This window comes from Sturnira hondurensis, unplaced genomic scaffold, assembly GCF_014824575.4.
Source record: "Sturnira hondurensis isolate 20B ecotype Veracruz unplaced genomic scaffold, ASM1482457v3 Scaffold0000396, whole genome shotgun sequence".
Classification (NCBI taxonomy): Eukaryota; Metazoa; Chordata; class Mammalia; order Chiroptera; family Phyllostomidae; genus Sturnira; species Sturnira hondurensis.
In genome coordinates this window covers 2,462,520-2,481,987 of record NW_028073027.1, presented here as the reverse complement: position 1 = coordinate 2,481,987, position 19,468 = coordinate 2,462,520, and the positions used below count along the sequence as shown (strand labels likewise).

Sequence of the window (19,468 nt, the reverse complement as noted above, 5' to 3'; positions counted from 1 at the left end):
AAATACAGAAAGAAAAATTATTAACCTCATTTTGTAAAGAGAGGTATTTTAATATATAAACCGTGAAGTCCTGTTTAGTTTTAGAATACTGTAACCCTCAAAGTACCATTCCCTCAAAGTACCATTCATTCCCTCAGCACCTAGGACACCAGATAGGGATTTTTAAAAAATAAGAATGGCCTTCTAATGAGTTTGAATCTCTCTCTCAGTCTCTCTCTCTCTCTCTCTCTCTCTCCCCCCCCGCCCCCCCTCTCTCTCACACTCACACCCCCCCTCTCTCTCCCCCCCCCCTCTCTCACACTCACACACACACACACACACCAATTTATTGGCAGAAAGTTGAACTAAAACTTAATCTGTCAAGAATTTCCTTTCTTTTTGAACCTCTCTCTCAAAGTCTAAGACCAGTCCCAGAGGCCGTGTCATTCCAAGCCTGGCACATTGGTGCAGTGATTGCTTGAGGCCTCTCCATTGTACCCCAAGGGTGGAACCTTAAGCCTTGCCTGTTACATCCTGCCCATGCTCTCTTCCCTTCCTATTCATTAACAGCTTCCCCAGATCCAATTCTGCTGGAGGGGAAGGAACTGGAAATTTACGGAAAATGCTATACGGTGTTCTTATATTATTTTTGAGTTATCAACCCAAAGAAGTTACTAGCAAATAAATTTAAAAAGTACTTGAAGTTTGAGAATGGGTTATAGTTTTAAAATAACATTGACTCTCATAGGACATTATATGTTTTTTTACTCTTTTTTTTTTTACCACCATAGCTCTGTTTTTATTTCAGCAAGGTAACATCATCATTTGCCTTTCCAATCATAGGTGGCTCCATTATCCAGGAGGCCTATTATTTTTTTGAGTTATACCAACCTGTTTCTAGACACCCGTCACTACATCTATGTCCTCTACATTTAGTGCATGCCTTTTTATTCTTCATAGGCCCAATTTTTCACAATTCTTCTGTGGTAATAGCAGATTGCTGTTTCTGTATTGATAATTACTGATAAACATTGCTTTAAGGTGAGTCCCAAAATGTTATAAATTTGAGTTAAGTTTCAGGATTCCCAGAGCCACATACTTCTGGGCACTTCATATACTCGACGTGGAACTACATTTTTACAGAAGTTAAACACAACCCTATACAGAAAAAGAAAGCTGTTCATAAGAATAGAATGCAAATCAAGCCATGAAGACAATGCCTAGTACAGGGACTGCCAGAAGAATATGACATTCACAGTGACAATATACAAAAAGAGGCAGGGACAGAAATCAGCCACATTTCTTCATAGATATCTTCTATGTACATTAGCAACATTCCAACAGAAAATGGACAATTGCTACCTTTTGAGCACTGGACCACATATTTCTCTAAAGTTTTAAAAACACAAACTCATGTAAAGGTATTTTCTTTCATCATAAGGATGTCATACTCGCACCATGCCTCCATTAAAGGCAATGATTCCCACACACAACCTCTAGTCACAGCACTTATGCACGGGTTTTTTTCCTTTCATGAGAAAAGATCATTTCTTTCCACTTTATGTCAACTTTATTCTTTTCTTATAGATATCACTAAACCAACATTTGCCTCTACCCCACTATACTCAGACACACAGAGTGAAATCTCAGCCTGCTTATGCACACTGGTCGTAAAATAGCTCATGAACAAACACAAAGTCAGATATATGATTGATAGATTTTTTTATTTAACGATTAAAACTGGACCACCTTGGATCAAATAGAAACAAGATACTTTCTAAAGTTACCTCTATTTTTTTAAACTGTTTTGGTAACATTTTAAGCTAACTTTCAATATTAAGTAAAACAAGAAACTCAAGTTTCTCCACTGAGGACAAGCAAGCCTGCTGAATGTTTTAAAGGAAAATAGGCACTTCCTTTCCCTTCACTAGAAAGCTTGATGTTTCCCCTATTGTATTTACACAGTTCGGGTGTCTAGACAATAGCGTGGTCAATGTGACAGCGCAAGCCCTGCTCTGTTGCCTTTGCTGGATTCTCCCCTTTGCCGTCCACGCCAGAGCACCATGCATTTTGTGTGAACGTTTGGGAGCTCTAGTCTACTTTTCCAAGCGTTCACCTGCAAGCATTTTCATCGGAAACACTGAACTGGCTCTCTTCACACAGCACCCCCCCCCCCATGTGATTAGTGTCAACACAGCTGCCCTATTCTGAGGAATGTAAACTAATATTGTTGTTAGACCTCCCTCAACCTTAGGAAACTTCCTCAAAGCCTTTCGGTCCCTTCAGGAGTTTTTTTCTTATCCCTTTGCCCAGTGATTTAAATCCCTGAGACAAACGCCAAGGAGAGATCAGAGAGGCAGATCATTAATTCCTTAGATGAAATGCTCTATGTAATAATACACATTTATATGTGTGCATGTATAAATATTTAATATCATATTGCTCCAAAATAACACAGCAAAAGTCTAAGTCAATCACCAGACAATAGAGACATGATTGAAGTCTCCTTGGGGGGTTAGGTGGGTCTCCGGATTGACAAAATTCAAAACAAAGATGACTTTAAAATTCTTGTCTGATTATTTTGAAGTAATCTTTATCTGCTTTTAGGATAAAGTCTGAAGATAGAACCAAGAACTTAACTAAGTTGAGACACATTCAACTATTATGTCTTACTAGTATATGAATACTCCACAGAGGAGTCATTTCAATGTATCTAGCAGAATGTGACCTGCTCTCAGTTTATTCTTATAAAAAGTGATTTTTATAAACTCCTGAATATTAGATTTTTCAAATGTATAATGCCACCGGAAAGTTTTCTTTTTCCGTTTTTCCTACTTTTTCATGTCCTACTAAAGAATAAAAATCTTACAGTCACCACAGAAAATATTAACCAAGAACAGGAGATTCCTATACACAATTTACAAAAAACATTATGCTGGGTAACTGAGAATCACAAATACAGAAGCTTTTATTTTTTTAAATAAAAATGAAAAAACATCTCTAAATGAAGAGCTGAAATCTAAAATCCTTACCTCACTAAATTGAGTCTGGGCATTATTTTCCAGGTACAACATGTTAGCTGTAAGATTGATCAGTGCCGCTGTCCGTTCTTCTGGCTCCAGGATTTTGCCAACCCCCCCACCCCCTCTGAGACCCTTACAATAGGAATCTACTAGGAAGATAACAGAACTCAAGTCCCTCTCTCTCCTTCTCTCTCTGTACATAATTTTAGGTTCCTTAATATATACCCAACTATAGGCATGAGGGGGCGGTACTCTTCTCTTTACCTGTCCAATCCATCAACTTCCACCTGGACTCCTCCACTCCAATGGAGTGAGGCCTCTCCCATCTCATTAAGTAGTTAGAATTCCTTATCACCAATCTTTAAAGAAAAAGAAAGAAAGAGGAAAAAAAAAAGCAGGAGAGACAGACAGGTAAAACTTTCCCTTGTCTCTTTCACAAGAAAGGCCACCCTCTCTTAAAAACAGCACCAAATCTCCCCAAACAAACCACAAAGCATACCACCACCAAGACTCACAGAAGGTATTTCAGCAAGTTATTTTACACTTTGCAACTGAAAAGTAAAACTCAAGGAAAGCTTTTGGAAAGGGATTGTTGTCATTTTGTTGTTGTTTTTTTTTTAACCTAGATGTGGAGTTTCAAAAATGATTACACAAAGATAGAAATAAGTGGAAAATACTCAAATCCATGGTTATATTTCCTCAATATAAAAATTAAAATCCGTTGCCTGATAGGTGAAAAGTTCCAACTCATTCTCTCCAAAGAAATAGCAGTGGTTTCATACAAAACTATGTCAACATTAGCCACTTGATTTTTCAGAGCATGGTCCCGTTAACTTGTAAAAACAAACAAACATCCATATTATGGGCAGGAAATAGAAATTCTGGGAAATGTGCCCATTTTTTTAAAAGCCCTTAATAAAAACTGTTTTTTTTTTTATCATAATCTCTGGAGACATGAATCGATGTAATAAATAGCTCATCTATTTCAATATTTATTTTCTTTATTACATATATTTTTAATCAATGTCCAAAGATAACATACTTTCCTATAAATAAGTAACAAATTATTAATAGAAAGACTTCATCTTAAAGTATGAGAGACAAATTAGCCTTTGCCTTAAAAATAGATTTATATAAATACATAAGAACATGGCCTTAGTTACTGTGGACTTAGTAAGGATGAAATGCACCCTGATGGTTATTGTGTGAGTCACTAAAATACTCTCATTACTGGAGAGAGAGTATTCTATGTAATTCAGTTAGATTTACATCTTAACATCATTCCCCACCCCCAACTGGGAAGTCAGTTCCCTTCGTGCTGCCTCAAAATTAAAACTGGCCAAGATACTTATAAGTGAATATTTAGACTCCTTCTAAAATTTAGAAGACAATTACAAGAAAATTAAAATCCAGAATAAATTGGCATATAAACACTAGAAATAAAGTCCCCCAGTATATTCATGACCTTGCATTGCCTTCTCTTTACTTCTCCTTTCATATCAACACAAAACATGCACATAAAGTATGATGGAATCTTAGGGGTGATATTTATTTTAAAGCCTCTCAGTTCCTAGTAAGGATGTTTCTTTTTTTTTTTTTTTGTAAAATGAATTTCACTTGATCTAAAGTATCCAGAAACATGACAAATTTATATCAAACACATTTACTTTCTCACTGAAATATTGGGAAGATGACCTCTTACTACCTATAATTAATACCAAATAATCACTGACTACAAGGCAAACAACAAAAAAATACTTAAAAAGTACAGTATAATTATCTGTATCATGTATTTAAATTCTACACCACTGCCCACTTTAGGGTCAATAGTAGAAAGCAGGTGGTGGCTTCCTTAGACCTGTGCTGTGTTCCAGTGGTTCACAACCTTGGGTGACCCCAGGCGCTTTTAAAAACAGACATCTGGACCTGCCCCCAAACCTCCCAGAGCAGATGCTCCAGGAATGCGGCCCCTGTGTCTGTATTTCACATGCCTAGAAGGCAGTCCCGAAGGAGTCAGGCTTGGGAATCTGTGCTCTAGAGTAACTACCACTAGGTAGCACAACTTCCCAGGAAGTCATTACTGGATTCGTTTTTACACTACAGGGATATTGCAACTGTTGGGACCCCTAAATCTAGGGTTCATGGTCTCAACAATTGGTGATGTCCTATCGAAATGTAAAGAAATTTCATTTTTCACAAAGTCAGAAGATTTCCCTCAGAATTTGATGGGCTAAGAGTCAAATTTCATCTATCTGTTACCTTAGCTTTCAGTTCGATCTAGTCTGACTATGGTCTCTGCCTAACATAACTACTAAGATTCTGGACAAAATCTAAGACCATCGTATCTTAGATATAAGATATATCTGTCTTGGCTGCTTTGGGTAGTTGAGGGAAAGGAGCTCTGGACTGGGGTAACAGGAGTAACTAGAAGACACAGGCTCTGTTCCCAGCTCTGTCTTTAGCTAGCTCTGTGCCCTTGGGGCAGGTTACTTAACCACTCTGGACTCAGGTTCCTCATTTGCGAAATGAGGGGCAGAACTAAATGATTTCTAAAGAGCACTACAAAGATAAGAGTCTCTGTCCTGAATTCACAAAGTGGTTGAGAGGATTATTTGCATTTCTCTTATTTTACCTGAATATTTGTACCTTAATCTGCTCATCTTTGAACTGTATAATTGAAGCAGTAGAGTTCATTGCACAAATACTAAAATGCTGAAATGACAAAGGAAAAGGTATAATGTTTGGGAGAAAGTTTCTGTCTATTGCTTTAAGATATCCTCACAACAACAACAACAAAAATGCCTGATAGTGCATTTAAATTTGAATTTAGCACAAACATTTTTGTAAAGGAGCTAATTAAAGTATATCTGATAACATTTAATTTCAGAGTTAGCTTGAATACCTGATATAAATGCCATATATTTACTTAAGCTGAAGGCTATTCACTACACTTGCCACAAAACAATGCTTATCCTTGGATCTCAAAGGTTTAGTAATGTGTATTAATTTTCATAACAACCTAGTGATGTAGGTAAGTACTATTACCCCCATTTTGCAGACAAATTAACTCAAAGAATTTAAGTGGGTTTCCCAAGCCCTCAGAAGTCAGCACAACTCTATTTGCAGCTCATAACTTTCTATTCTTAGCCATTTCTTTCAGATTTATCAAAGTTTCATGGCCTTAGAATTTGGGGTCAGCACCTCCTCCTGGAAGAAGATACCACTGCTATAAATGAAGTCTGCTGGCCGCAGAAATCTTCCGAGATGAGGGGACAACACATAGGCTTTCCTGAAATAGCACTGTTAACATTTTGTTGAATAGCCTTCTTAAAAGTTACTTGTGGAAGAGCTCTTCATATGTTGAAGATATCAACCCTTTATCATTAAGTGCTGAAGTATTTTTCTCTAAGGTCAAGTAAAGACCAATATGGTCCCTATAGAACCCTAGAAAGTAAAAACTGGGAGCATTTTGCCCTTCTGGACCTATGTCTGTGTGCAGTGGTTGGGGAAGGAGTAGAGAGTAGGGAAATGCTTAGGTGTCATGAAGCCATGGAATGAAGATAAATGTTTTAGTGGGTTCCCTCATGAAGACCTTAATTCCATTGAACTATAAGAAAAAAGAAGTTAGAAGAGGGTTTGGTAAGTTTTGCTATGTCTGGGTAGTCATTTATTAAAGTAAGGTTGTTTTTATAGCAGCAGCTGAAGCTCCAAGAAAGAATATGCACCTGGTTCTAAACAAATCAATCTTTCTATGCTTAACCCAAAATTTACCTGAGGGAAGTTAAAAAAAAAAAAGAAATCCAACACTGTCTCCGACTTTCTCCCCTCCCCTTTAGAGTTTCCTCACCGTCAGTTTATCTTTCCCAAATAACTCTGATCATGTCACTCCTCAGGCTCCTTCAGTGCCAATGTGACAAAGCCAGTGTCTCCATAGGTACTCAGGGCCCTTCCAAGTCTGCTCCCAAGCAATCTGCTTCCCTCCCCTTCCCCATATTTCTCTCTGCTTGTCATACTCTGTCTCCCGATGACTTTTCTGTCCCTGGGCTCAGCCTGGTCCCTGAGTTTAAAATGTTTCCATTCTATTTAGCTGACAAATTAAAACATTTCCAAATTTTTAAATGCCACCTTCCTGAGGAGTTTTCTGATCTGCAGTTGAATTTCTCTTCTCTTATATGAATACATATCTAAAGACAATGAAATACAATCTTACAAAGCATAAAGTGGTATACTCAGTCTCCCCCACTAGGGCTATGCACTTTGGAGCCTGGAGTGTATGTCTGCTCATCATATCCCATTTCGTGTGGAAAAGCTCGAAGAACTCAAATGAACAGTTTAATTCTGTAAGAACTGGAATATCGAACAGTAGATCCCTTACCCAAAGTGTTCGTTATGACACAGATGCCTTTCTTGTAGAAATCACTGCACACTATCTAACTGGAAAAGGAGAGGAAGAAGTGACGCTTTCAATCTAAGCACAGTACCTCAAACCCTCAATAATTATTTATCAAAAAGGAAAATCATCCACATTATAAACCTTCAATAGTCAAAACAGACTGGACTTTTATAAAGCCATGTGTAAACTAAGTGAAAGCTAAGAAATATTGGGACTTTCCAACTGCTGCAGAACTAAATCAATTACCGGTAGGTCACTTTAACTCCTGCTGCCATGAAGCCAAAGGGTGACCCACAGGACACTTGGAGTAACTGGCAAAGCTCTAATCTTTCCCAAGTCCAGTGACTTCTTTCCCCTTCTGCCTCAAATAGATAAGAAAATTAGCATTTGTAGAAAAAACTGAAGACCACTAAATTAATTCAACTAGATTAACTATCTTTTAGTTCCAGATCAGATTCCAAAGCTCTGAAAAATGTGTAAGCCTTATGGGCACAGGATAGGAGATAAGTTTTGTCCTAAATCTTACAGTTATGCTCAAGCTATAATTTATTTTTGTAGACCTTTGAGTAGAAGGCACAATGGTGGACAGGGTTTAGATTCTCTCTCTTGGTGTTTTTTAATGGGTCAAGAACTCTTCAAAGATCTTTGTATATCAAACTAATTTAATTATAAAAAATATACAATTTCAGTATTGTTCTTATTTCTATATCAGATGAAGATGAAGACACTGAGGAGCAAATACTAAATTTTGAAATCAAGATTAGAACCTGTATATTTTGGCCCCCAAATGCACTTAAACCCTGTGCTGTACAGTCAGCTTGTGTCTTCATGTATCCTCCAACCAGAGTTCACCCTCCTTCAATGTCATGTCTATAGCAGTGGTACAGCTCATTGACCAGCTAGCTCACTCTATGATTGTAATAACAACACTGTCTTTAACCGCTTCCCCGGATTTAAATAAATAGTCTATTCCTTTTGAAAGGCTCCAAAACAGTTCATGTCAAAATAAATGTAGAGATGTTTTCTCTGCTCACATTTTCTTTCATTTTGCATTTAAAAATTCTTAGTTTACAAAAAACATTATTTTCATAGACAAAGTTAAAAAATCAAAATAAAAAATAAATGTTGCTTGTTCTTCTGTGTTTATGTACGTATTTTGTAAACACAATTAGCATCACATTCAATATAATTTTTTAAGTTATTATACTATGAGCATTCATGTATTCTTATAATTAAAAAATACTGGGTCAAAGGTTACATACCTGTTATTTGTTAGGTATAAAATTAAGTCACTTTCCAAAAGGACTGCATCAAATTGCATTTTTATGAGGATATGATCCACATATTAAGGATTATATTTTCCAACTTTACAATAGAAAAAATATTTTCTTATTTTAATACGAATCCCTTTGATTGCTAGTGAGATTTTCTTACCTGTATTTCAATGTTTATTGGTCCTTTGTATTTATTCTTTAAATGACCTATTAAAGTCTTTTGCATTTCCCCCAGCCCTCCGTAAATACAGCATTGTTTTCCTCACTAATGAAGTTATTGACCTTTTAACGTATTTTCCAAGTTTATTTGCTTTTTAATATTATGTATATTAGAAGAAGAACTCTGATTGTTTTATTGCATAAAAATAACATCTTTTGTCATTTATTTCAGAATACAGAGGTAATCACTATAATAATTTTGATATATTTTCTTCCATAGGTACATATTACATTGTGATTGTGTATGTTTTACAAATTGTACACATGATAATATGCATTACAATATATATTTTGTTAAGTATGCCTCTATGTGTCTGTATAAGTATTTGTCTAATTTAAAAAATTAATCTGTTATTAATATGCATGCATACTTGGATAATTAGATATATATTTTTAAATAATGTTTTAAAACTGTTTCAGTCTTATTGATTTAATTTAGCTGTTTCTCATTAATAGGCTTTCAATTTGCTTCTTTTTCTCCAACACTATAACCTTAAAGCAAAAAGTACTACACTATCAGAAGCTAAATTATTATTATTATTATTATTATTATTTTTAAGATTTTATTTATTAATCTTAGAGGGGAAGGGAAGGAGAGAGAGAGAGAAATATCAATGTATGGTTGCCTCTCGTGTGTCCCCCACCGGGAACTGGGAACCGGCCTGCAACCCAGGCATGTGCCCTGACTGGGAACTGAACCGCGATCGTGTGGTTCGCAGGCCTGTGCTCAATCCATTGAGCTACACCAGTCAGGGCAGAAGCTAAATTATTTAATTAAGAAAATAAAAGTGTTTTAAAGGTCAATAGATATTGCTACAATGATTTCCAGATATCACACCAGTTTATGTTTAGATCAAAAACATAAAACAAAGCTTGCTCCACCACAACATCATTAGCAGCTACTGTTTTTTAAAGTATTTTTGAAATTCCAGAGTAAAACCTCACAAACAAAATTAATTTCCTCCTATTGCTAGTATATATTGTTCATTAAAGTACACATACTCATCTCCAACACCATTGATTGGACTACTTGTGTAAGAGCAAGTCTTTAAATCAAACCAACTTGTGTTTGTTTGAAAACTGGTACGTTTACATAGCTTTTAACAATCTTTGTTGGTAGCCCTGGCTGGTATAGCTCAGTGGATGGAGCGTGGGCCTGCGAATCACACGATCGTGGTTTGATTCCCAGTCAGGGCACATACCTGGGCTGCAGACCAGTCCCCAGTAGGGGACTCATGAGAGTCAACCATACATTGATATTTCTCTCCTTCCCTTTCCCTCTAAAGATAAATAAATAAAATATTTTTAAAAAATAATCTTTGTTGGTAAAATCAAAATATCACCTCCCATTATAACATTTAGCTTCCTAGCCAATCATATAGCGATAATTAGTTTATGATAATTTTTAAATAGATTTTAGTACCCTTTTATCACATTGTTTACCCACATCTGTAATTCTGGGCATGGCTATTAAATACCTTCTATAAAGTCATAATTTTTTTAAACACAAATCTTCTAATGTTTCAATAGTAGTCTGATTAAAATGATATTTAATTACTTTCCTATCTACTTCCTGCCATACGCTCCAAATGGCTGCCACCCCAGTAGGTGGTCACAGACCATGCAGTCAGTTGCCAGCTTGGAGTCCGGAAAGGGCACTGGAATCCACAGCAGAAACCTGAGGTCCAGTTCTCACCTCTGTGATTCTGAGTTACTCCTTTTTGTTGAAAGGATAGATGAACAAATATTCATTCAAGCTAATTGCACAACACATAACCTTTCCTTCTAGTTCCACAATGGGCTATATTCCCATATAATACCAGCTTTTAAATAATTCCCCCTACTGAAAACCATAGGCAAGACAGCCTATCTTGCCTTTAAGTATGATGCCTGTCCCAAGAGTCATAGACTTCGGGTTAAGTTCTGGTTCTGCCATCAATGATTATATTACCCAAAGAAGGACATTTCACCTCCATCCTGAACTGTTTATTGGACTCAGTTTTGTTATGTACTTGGCATCCTATACTGCTGTGATTCTAGTCTTTTGGGAGTTCATGTGTGGCTCTTTAACCATGGTCTGAGATTCACTGTTGATAAAGACACACGATATCCTTATCAACTTCATATTTCACACCTTTTTCCTTGTGGTATTTTCTTCCTGAAGAGCCTGTGAGGCAGTCGATTTTATGAACCAGTTTATTTCTATCAACTTTTCTCTCCTCAGCATAAGTAATAGGTTGGACAGAGGACGCCTCATTCTTCCTGGATATTGCATTTGGAGGCAATGCAACTTTCTTTATTACATAAATCCTCTGTTCCCTTTTAGGAAAAAAATCTAGGCAAAATACAAAGAAGGTGTATTTGCCTTGGAGTCCTGGATGAACTCCAGGGGACAAAGTCACATTTTGTCTCTTTTAATTCAGATGCTCAGAGAGTTCCAGTGTCTTTTCTCTATGGCAACAGACCATGGGGAAAAAAACGTCTCTGGAAATCATTTCCACTCACTCTAAGGGTGAAGTGTAGGAGACTTTGGCCTGCAAAAGTAATAAAAACTTCATGCACCCCTATAGTCACTGCAGCATTATTTACAATGGCCAGGCTATGGAAGCAACCCAAGGCCCATCAATAGATAAGTGGATAAAAAAGCTGTGGTTCATACACACATGGGGTATTACTCAGCCATAAAAAAGAAAGAAATGTTACCATTTGCAATAGCATGGATGGATCTAGAGGGTATTGTGCTAAGTGAAAGAAAATACTATATGACTCTACTTATATGTGGAATCTAAGGAACAATATAAACACACAAAAATACAGAAATAGACTTATAAATGCAAGGAAAAAACTGATGGTTGTCAGAAGGGAAGAAGCTTAGGGGAATAGGTGGAAAAATGTGAAAGGATTAAGAAGTATAGATTGGTAGTTATAAAATAGTCATGGGGATGTAAAGTCAATAGGAAATATAGTCAATAATATTGCAATAGCTACGTATGGTGCCAGATGGGTATGAGAAATACCAGGGGGAACATTTTGCAAAGTTTGTGATTGTTTAACCAATAGGCTGTACACCTGAAACTAATACAAAATAATATTGGATGTAAATAGCAACTGAAATAATAAAACATAAAATAAAAACTAATATGATTAGTAATAATAAGGACATCAAAGTAAGTGGCTTTCTGGTGTCATTTTCACCCTGAGTAGAGAAGAGAGTGAGGCATCCCTGGGATTAGAAAGCAGGGCCTACAAAGAAAGGCGAGGGGGTGAAACCTGGGGTTTGTTCACCAAAATGGAAAACAAAGTCCAATTTCAAGAGTACGTACCAGTGTTGTGGTAAGGACCCCATGCACAATTCCAGTTTTAAAAATATTTGCTATTTCTGGCTAGGATGATCTTCATCAAGTCCTTCTACTGAAAAAGTTCTGTTAACGGCCAAAGAGGGCAGCAGCAGTGTAGAGCTAGTCATAAGAGCATTGGGAAATGTATCATGCATTGCAGCCAAACAGTACATATACCTTATATTTCATAATTTCACAGCTTTGTTCACCCAGGCTCCTCTATTCTCTCTGAAAGGCAAACTTGTCTATGTTCTCTAACACTCATATAAGCCACTACCTTCATTTTAGTGAACATCTGAGTGTGTGCCACGTACTCAGAATTGTGCCAGCATCTGTGCACCCATGCTTGTCTTCCCCAGCCAGCCAGTTGCTTTTGCCTCTAAATATTTATACAATTCTGAGGATACATAAATTATGATAGATCCATCTCATTACTTGTTAAATTCTGTTTTCACGAACCCCACACTAAAATATGAGCTCGAAGGCAAGGGTGATGCCTGATTTAGGTCTGTCATTCCTGCGGATTAGGAAGTGTGCAGAATCAGCACTGAAATTCTGTTTGCCAGATGTCTATTCTGAATCGAACCATAAAATATGCCCGATTCTCAGATAATGAGTTCGAGTTACAGCAGAGTTAAATGTTATATTCAAGTTCACACACTAACCAAGTTTAAAGCTGCGTGCTCTCCCGAGCCACCGACGTTGCTCTGTCACAGAAGAGATAAGCCCCCTCACATGCACACCCCAATAATGGGGAGTAAGTCTGTCTGGAGTAAATCAATTTGTCTGTAGGGGAAATCAGAGATCCTGTGGTCACAAGTGACTCCCAAAGATAGTCTTTCACTTTCAGTAGCTTTTTTCCTCTTAATGTTGATCTCCTGAGCTTCCTTCTGCTACAGACACAACAAACTGACCTCCTTCCAGCTGCCCAAGCCTGATTCACAACTGGATTAAAAAGTGGAACAACAAAGTGGGTGTGCCTCTGGGACCTGGGTGGTTCAACTAGATCTTCTGGCCTAAAGAGGCCACTGGTCTGACTTTGGGGGGAGGAAAAAACAAAAAAACATTATCTGCATGGATCTTTAATTGGACTACTTGCAACAGTTATCGCAAAGAGATTAACAAAAAGACTCAAGGGGAGTGTCGCTATAAAATACATAAGCAATCTCTAGCAAAGACTGAAATGTGCTTTAGAATTAAAACATATGTTGCTTAAAAGTGAAGGGAAATGAAGTATTAGAGCCTCATAATAATGATGAAGAAGTCATTTCTTCAGAAGGAAACAAGTACAGTTGTGTTCAGTCCACAGAAAGGATAAAGAATATGTGGCAAATAGTCCAAACTCTTTATAGATTACCTGAACTCACATGCACACAGTGGGGCAGCTGGCCCCTACAAAAGGAAAGATAAAATTAAGAGATTATTTGCTAAATCAGTCGCTGAGTGAATGGAATGGGTGTACTACTTTCATCTTAATCAACTACACAGTCCTCTTTAATGATTCTTTCTGTCACAGATTTTGTAACTCCAACAGATTTCTGCTGGGTAAGGTATTTCAGCTACAGTGTCAAAGGGCCAAGTCGCTGACCGTGTTAAGTGGTATGTCCTGAATCTGTAAGATTATGACCAAACCATAGTACAAATGCTTCGGTCTGGGCATCTGTCTAAAGGACATAGTTAACTTTTTCTCTTTGAACTCATTTCTCTAATAGGCCACATTCCTATCATTTTTATTTAGCAACCATTATAAAATCTTAGTCACGGTTAATAGCTTGAAGACTAGGTAAACTAAAGTTCATGCACAACACCCAAACATCAGACTCCTTGCCTTTTGATTTTCACAGCTATTCTAGAGAGAGACAGGTCAAAAATGTTTAATCGGTTTACTTCACTGGGGAAATTCTCAAATTTGAGTTTTACCTCTTCTGTCTCCTTAACTGGGGAATCTAGACATAAAAATGAAATTCAAGGCTAAAGTAAATAGTAGCTGATTAAAAATTAGTTGTTTTGATTTTATTCTAATGTAAAATCATAAATTCATTTGGGATATGTTAATGCCAGAAGGGATATTAAAGACCATTGGTTGGAGACTATTTTATTTCTTTTCACTCACACACCTATACATTTCATTTGAAGCATTCAATTTATACTTTATTGTCTATGGCCTTGCAATGAGACCCAATGAAGAATAAGATTCAGCACCTGTCCTCAGACTTCCTAATCTGGTGGAAGATTACATAAACACACCAATACATTTACCACCAAGATGGAATATATATATATATATGAAATAGTAATGAAAATAAATGCTAAGTAAGTGTCAAGTAGCAGTTCTATGGGAACAGAAGAAAGAGTGATTGATTCCCTATGAGGACATAAGGAGCTAAGGCTTTATGGTTGAGCAGGATTTTGAAAGAAGAAGAGGAGGAAGAGGAATACATTCCTAAAATAAAACAACAACATCGGCCAAAAGAAAGAGACATTAAATTATGTATTCAGAAAACTAAGACAGAACTTGGGCGAATGTGGAAGGACATGGGGGATGGAGATACAGTAGGAGAGATATATTGGTATGAGAATGACTGTGGTAGAGTTGAATTCTTTTTATATTTTTCATTTTTAAGGGAACTAAGCTTTTATGATTTTAATTTACAATTGAACTTCCCTGAAGAGAAAGGTCTGAAGTAGATTACCTCTGGTTATGGTTTCATTTTTCTAACTCTCTGGACTAAAAATAGAACGTCTTCATGTGAATTGACAGAATATCAACAATACTCCAAATTCAAAGCCCTGTCCTCAGCCATTGCTGTCACCAAAGACCATCATCAACTGCTATTCTCTGTCTCATCCTCCCCAGAGAGGCATTCCTTCCAAGCCTACCCAACTGTCACAACAGCGTTTGCCCTCTGACCTTCAGCAAATGATGCACAGAATGCCTTTTAAACTGCTGGGTGCTACCTCCTTGTTTCTTTAAGGACTTACCTACAAGGCTAATTAGAAAGTTCACTGCGCTCTCCGCCCAGAGCTGACATTTACAGTTAGAACTACAGGCTTGGAGGATTCTAACCCAGCAGGAGCTGGCCTCTGCTCTCAGGATGACTTAGGAAATCAAAGACAAAGTCTCATTTCTTCATCATCGCACTTCTATAAGATTATGAGCCTCAGTGGTTAGTAACCAATTAAGCATTGGCTCATAAACCCTTCTTTCCCTTATTTCCTAGGAGTGTAAGTGGACACACCCATAACAATAGTGTCACTTTCCCTTCTTGTGCCCCAGCGAGAACAGCAGGAAAAGAAGACAGGGCTCTGTCACTTTTTTGAGAAAAAAAATGGTATTTCAAAGAAAAGAGATGGAAGAGAATGCCTAGCTTATAGTGATGGGAATGTATGAGCAGTAATTCTAAGCAGTGGTAAAAGTGGAACTGAAGAAAATGGCATCATTAAGAAACTTTAGAAGTCACATAACCAAACACTTTCACTTTAAAGACAGACAATATACAACTCAAAAGAGAAAAATAAGTGCTCTGATGCTTTGCAACTATTTTATGGATGTGAAATGGTTCTCCTCATTCTTAGCACTACATCCCTATTTGAAATAATTGCATTACCCACCTCATTTAACTAAGAGAAGTACATGTTTACATATGTCACCATGACTTGTCTTCCAAGGATACCAGAACTACATCTCATGGGCCAGCTCAAGTTCTGCTTTGAGATCTATAAAATTTTGGTTGCTAGAACAGGATTCCTAATAAACGCATTAAGGTATTAGTAAATGCTACACATACTCTCTCTCTCTGGTGGTGATATTTTCATTTTTTTAATTTAGGCATTATAAAAAGTAAAGGAAATCCGTGAGTTAAATGAAAAGGGGAAAGATAGAATATTAGTAAAAATGATGGCAAGATGCTTCAGACACTTGCAGAACAGTAATGGGTACACAAGTATATTGGAAGATACCTCACAAAAGCCCAGAAGCAAAGAATACACCCAAGCAAACAGCATGACAAAATGAAGTGGACACAGGAGGAAGAAGTGACGTTAGGATCTTGGTAATTGTGTGGGAGATAGTTCTTACCTTACACTGAGAGGGGAGTGCTTAGAACCTAGCAAGAAGAACAGCACCCTCTAGATACATGGTGAAAAGAAAAAAAGACTGATTTGGGGGAGAATGAGTTCACAGTCTTACAAAACTTATCTATCTACTAAGTTAAATCAAGTATACTCAGTTCATGTCAAATTCTTTTCTGTAAGGTGTTCACTTGTACCCAATACAGCTGATTGAGTTCCTGGGTCTTGAGGATATGTTTGGTGAGAGGATATACTAACACTTTGTACAGCACTTTACAAAGACAGACTGATGTGCTGTATCTGATGCTATATTTGAAAGCACTTTAAACTAGACTTGGAGAGCGGTGTCTTCAAGTCAAAAGGTCTGCCTCCAAGTCTTGGTTCTAACAGTTGCTAAATCTGTGGGATAGAGGAAAACCTAAAACTTCATTTCACTTTTATCAAACAGGGATATCACCCACTACTTGACCTCGTGTTCAAGGCAACTGAGGATTGTCAAACGAGATAGTGTTTTATAAATTATAAAGAGGAAGATAAAAATAGAGGAGATTAGAATAACCAATAGTATATTGAGATGGCCAGAAACAGAGATACATGCAGTATCTGTGTGTTCTCCTTCTCAGATCCCTTCCCCACAGACACTCACAGACATACATGTGATTTCTTTCTTCCATTATCTCAACTAGAGAACCATCGGCTCACAAAAAATTTGGTCACACTGAAAAATGGCTGCAGAGGCACAGTTAAGTACACACAGTTCTTTTTTATCTTCTGCCAAGTATGAAATGTGTTTTAAAGGAAATTTGTTAAAAGAAAGCAAATTTGTTTTTTGACAAAATGTAAAACCTGAAACATCTAGCCACGAATCAGTGGTGTTTTTTCTTCATATTTTACATATCCGGTGATATTTTATGATCTTCAGGGAATTCAGATTGGGTGAACCTGTGTTCTCTTTCCTCCTAAAGTTATGCCAGTTCCTTACATATTATAACTATGGAACTAAAGGTCAGACTGCTTGGGTGGTTAGATCTGATGACCTTTAAGATCTCTCCTGACAGCTATCATATTAAAGTGCATTTAAAAAACTTTAAAAAAAAAAGATCTCTCCTAACCATAACATTTCTTTAATTAAAGAAAAAAACAAACAAAATTTACACATGGACCCAATCCCATGCACACATTGTAAAGTAACAACAGCAAAAAAAAAAAAAAAAAAAAAAAGGCAGAGATGGACAGGATGATTCAACTGTATCTTTAATATCACTTAGTATTTGTATTTGGTGGTTGAATTTCTAGAAAATCATTCTTGTCTTTTTAAAATAAGGAACAGAGTTGCCTCTAAAAACATGTGGCAGTCAGTATGGTTCTCTAACTCTCCTAGGAAGTAGCTTCTGAATTTTGAGTCATGGTCTCCTAAAAGGAAAAACTTTGGCTTGGCAACTTAGCTTCCTTATCTGAACTAACAAGATGCACACAAAATTAATGAAGGTATACTCAGGGAGATCTCTAACTGGATCCATCAACCTTACTAAACACAGCTTCACTTCACAATAGTTCCTTGGAGCCATAATGGCCTGAAGCTGTCTGAAAGATTTACTATCTAAGGACTTTGACCCAAAATAAGGTTTACAAGGGACATTTTTGAGGTGGAAAATAAATGCAAGAATAAGAATTACTCAAAGGGAGTCAGTGAGCCTCACACGATCAGAAGAGATTTAAAAATACAGTAAATGCCTTCATTCCTATGGTAGAAGTTTTTTTATATATTTTTCAGATCCAAGCATTATAGAGGAAGTGCTTAGAGAACATTGCATGAAGATCAAGCTAACTTTTAGAGTGATTGCTTCATATCCTGATGGCTTACCTTCCAAGAGAAAGGAAATAAAAATCTTTATCACTGGTTTTTCTTTGGGAATTTTTTCAATGATTTATTGATAGTGGAAGAGGCCACCAAGTAAAAGTAGAGACCCTATTCTCTCTTTACATGGAGGTGCCTTGATGTTTTTGAGGATAGAGCTGCCTTCAGATGCTCAGATAAAAGACATTAAGTGAAAAGTAGTAGTATTATGTACTTATTACCCCACTTATCTGCTTATTTCTTCCTTGAAGTCCTACTTCTGTAGCAGTATCAATCACTTCTCTGGCAGCTTGTCTCACTACAAAGAGAGGATCGGATCCCCTTCTTAGCCCCCCAGAAGCCGCAGACTCGTGCAGGACTAATTCATTATACCACCGAGGCTGCAGGAGGAGTCTGTCTGGGGGGTTGGGGTGGGAGGCTCTTAGAGCACAATTCTTGAAAATGAAACAGAAATTTAATCCACCTTTCCATCAAACATGATCATCTAGGCACCACACTTGGCATTGAACAAGCACCAAACACATTCGAGGGAAAGTCTTCATCCTTTCTCCAGGTAAATAAGAGCTGTATTTAAAAAAATGACAATGTGAGAGCAACCATTGAACCTAAGCCAAAGAAAAGTTTAGTAGTCTCAAGTTGGTATATATCAATTGATGGAATATAGTTAGTTTCAAGATATATATATATATATCTTAATATATATATATATCTTTATATGTATATTAAGATATATATATATTAAGATATATATATATCTTAATATATATATAGTAAGGAAGCATCACAGTACAGTGGATACCAACAGAAAACCTAGATTCTAGGCTGGCTCTTTGAACAACTGGCTGGGTAACTTAGGACTTCTCACCTCACTTCTCTGAGCTTCAGCTTCTAAATTGGTTTTAAAAAAAGCATGTGCTACTACATGATTTTCTAAAGCTAGTTAGAAGCACTGGCATTCTCAGTGAGGTAGTACAGTGTTAGGCTATAAATTTAAAAAGCTGTCTTTCCATTAAATTCAAAATAGACCTTCTGCTTGGAAAGAGAAACATAAAAGTTTGGGCCAAGGACAAGAGGCAAATTTGCAGACTGTGTCTGTATGAACTCCCAGATTCATTATTAAGATTTGTTGATTTAACTGTCTTCATTAGCTGCTCTTAGTACATCAAAGGAGTGTTTCTAAACCCTTACAATTAGCCATGCAAACAAAAGTACAATTTATCACTTTGCCATGCTCAACAAACAAGGTTTCTAATACACACTACTAAATCCTACTAAGGAATATCCCAACTAAAACCATTAGGTTGGGCGTACAA

The 19,468-nt window shown here is 36.9% G+C and overlaps 1 protein-coding gene across 5 annotated transcripts in view; it reads right to left on the bottom strand.

The window, feature by feature from the left end:
* Nucleotides 1-19,468, bottom strand: part of TP63 (tumor protein p63) — a 223,298-nt gene that overhangs the window by 87,300 nt on the left and 116,530 nt on the right. Inside the window, exon 1 of one of the 5 annotated variants that reach the window (XM_037038594.1) lies at nt 3,012-3,203. The exons of the other annotated variants lie outside the window; for them this stretch is intronic. Within the exon in view, the coding sequence (XP_036894489.1) occupies nt 3,012-3,203 (192 nt within the window). Of the gene's footprint in view, nt 1-3,011; nt 3,204-19,468 lie in introns of those variants that run through there. 5 annotated transcript variants of the gene reach the window in all.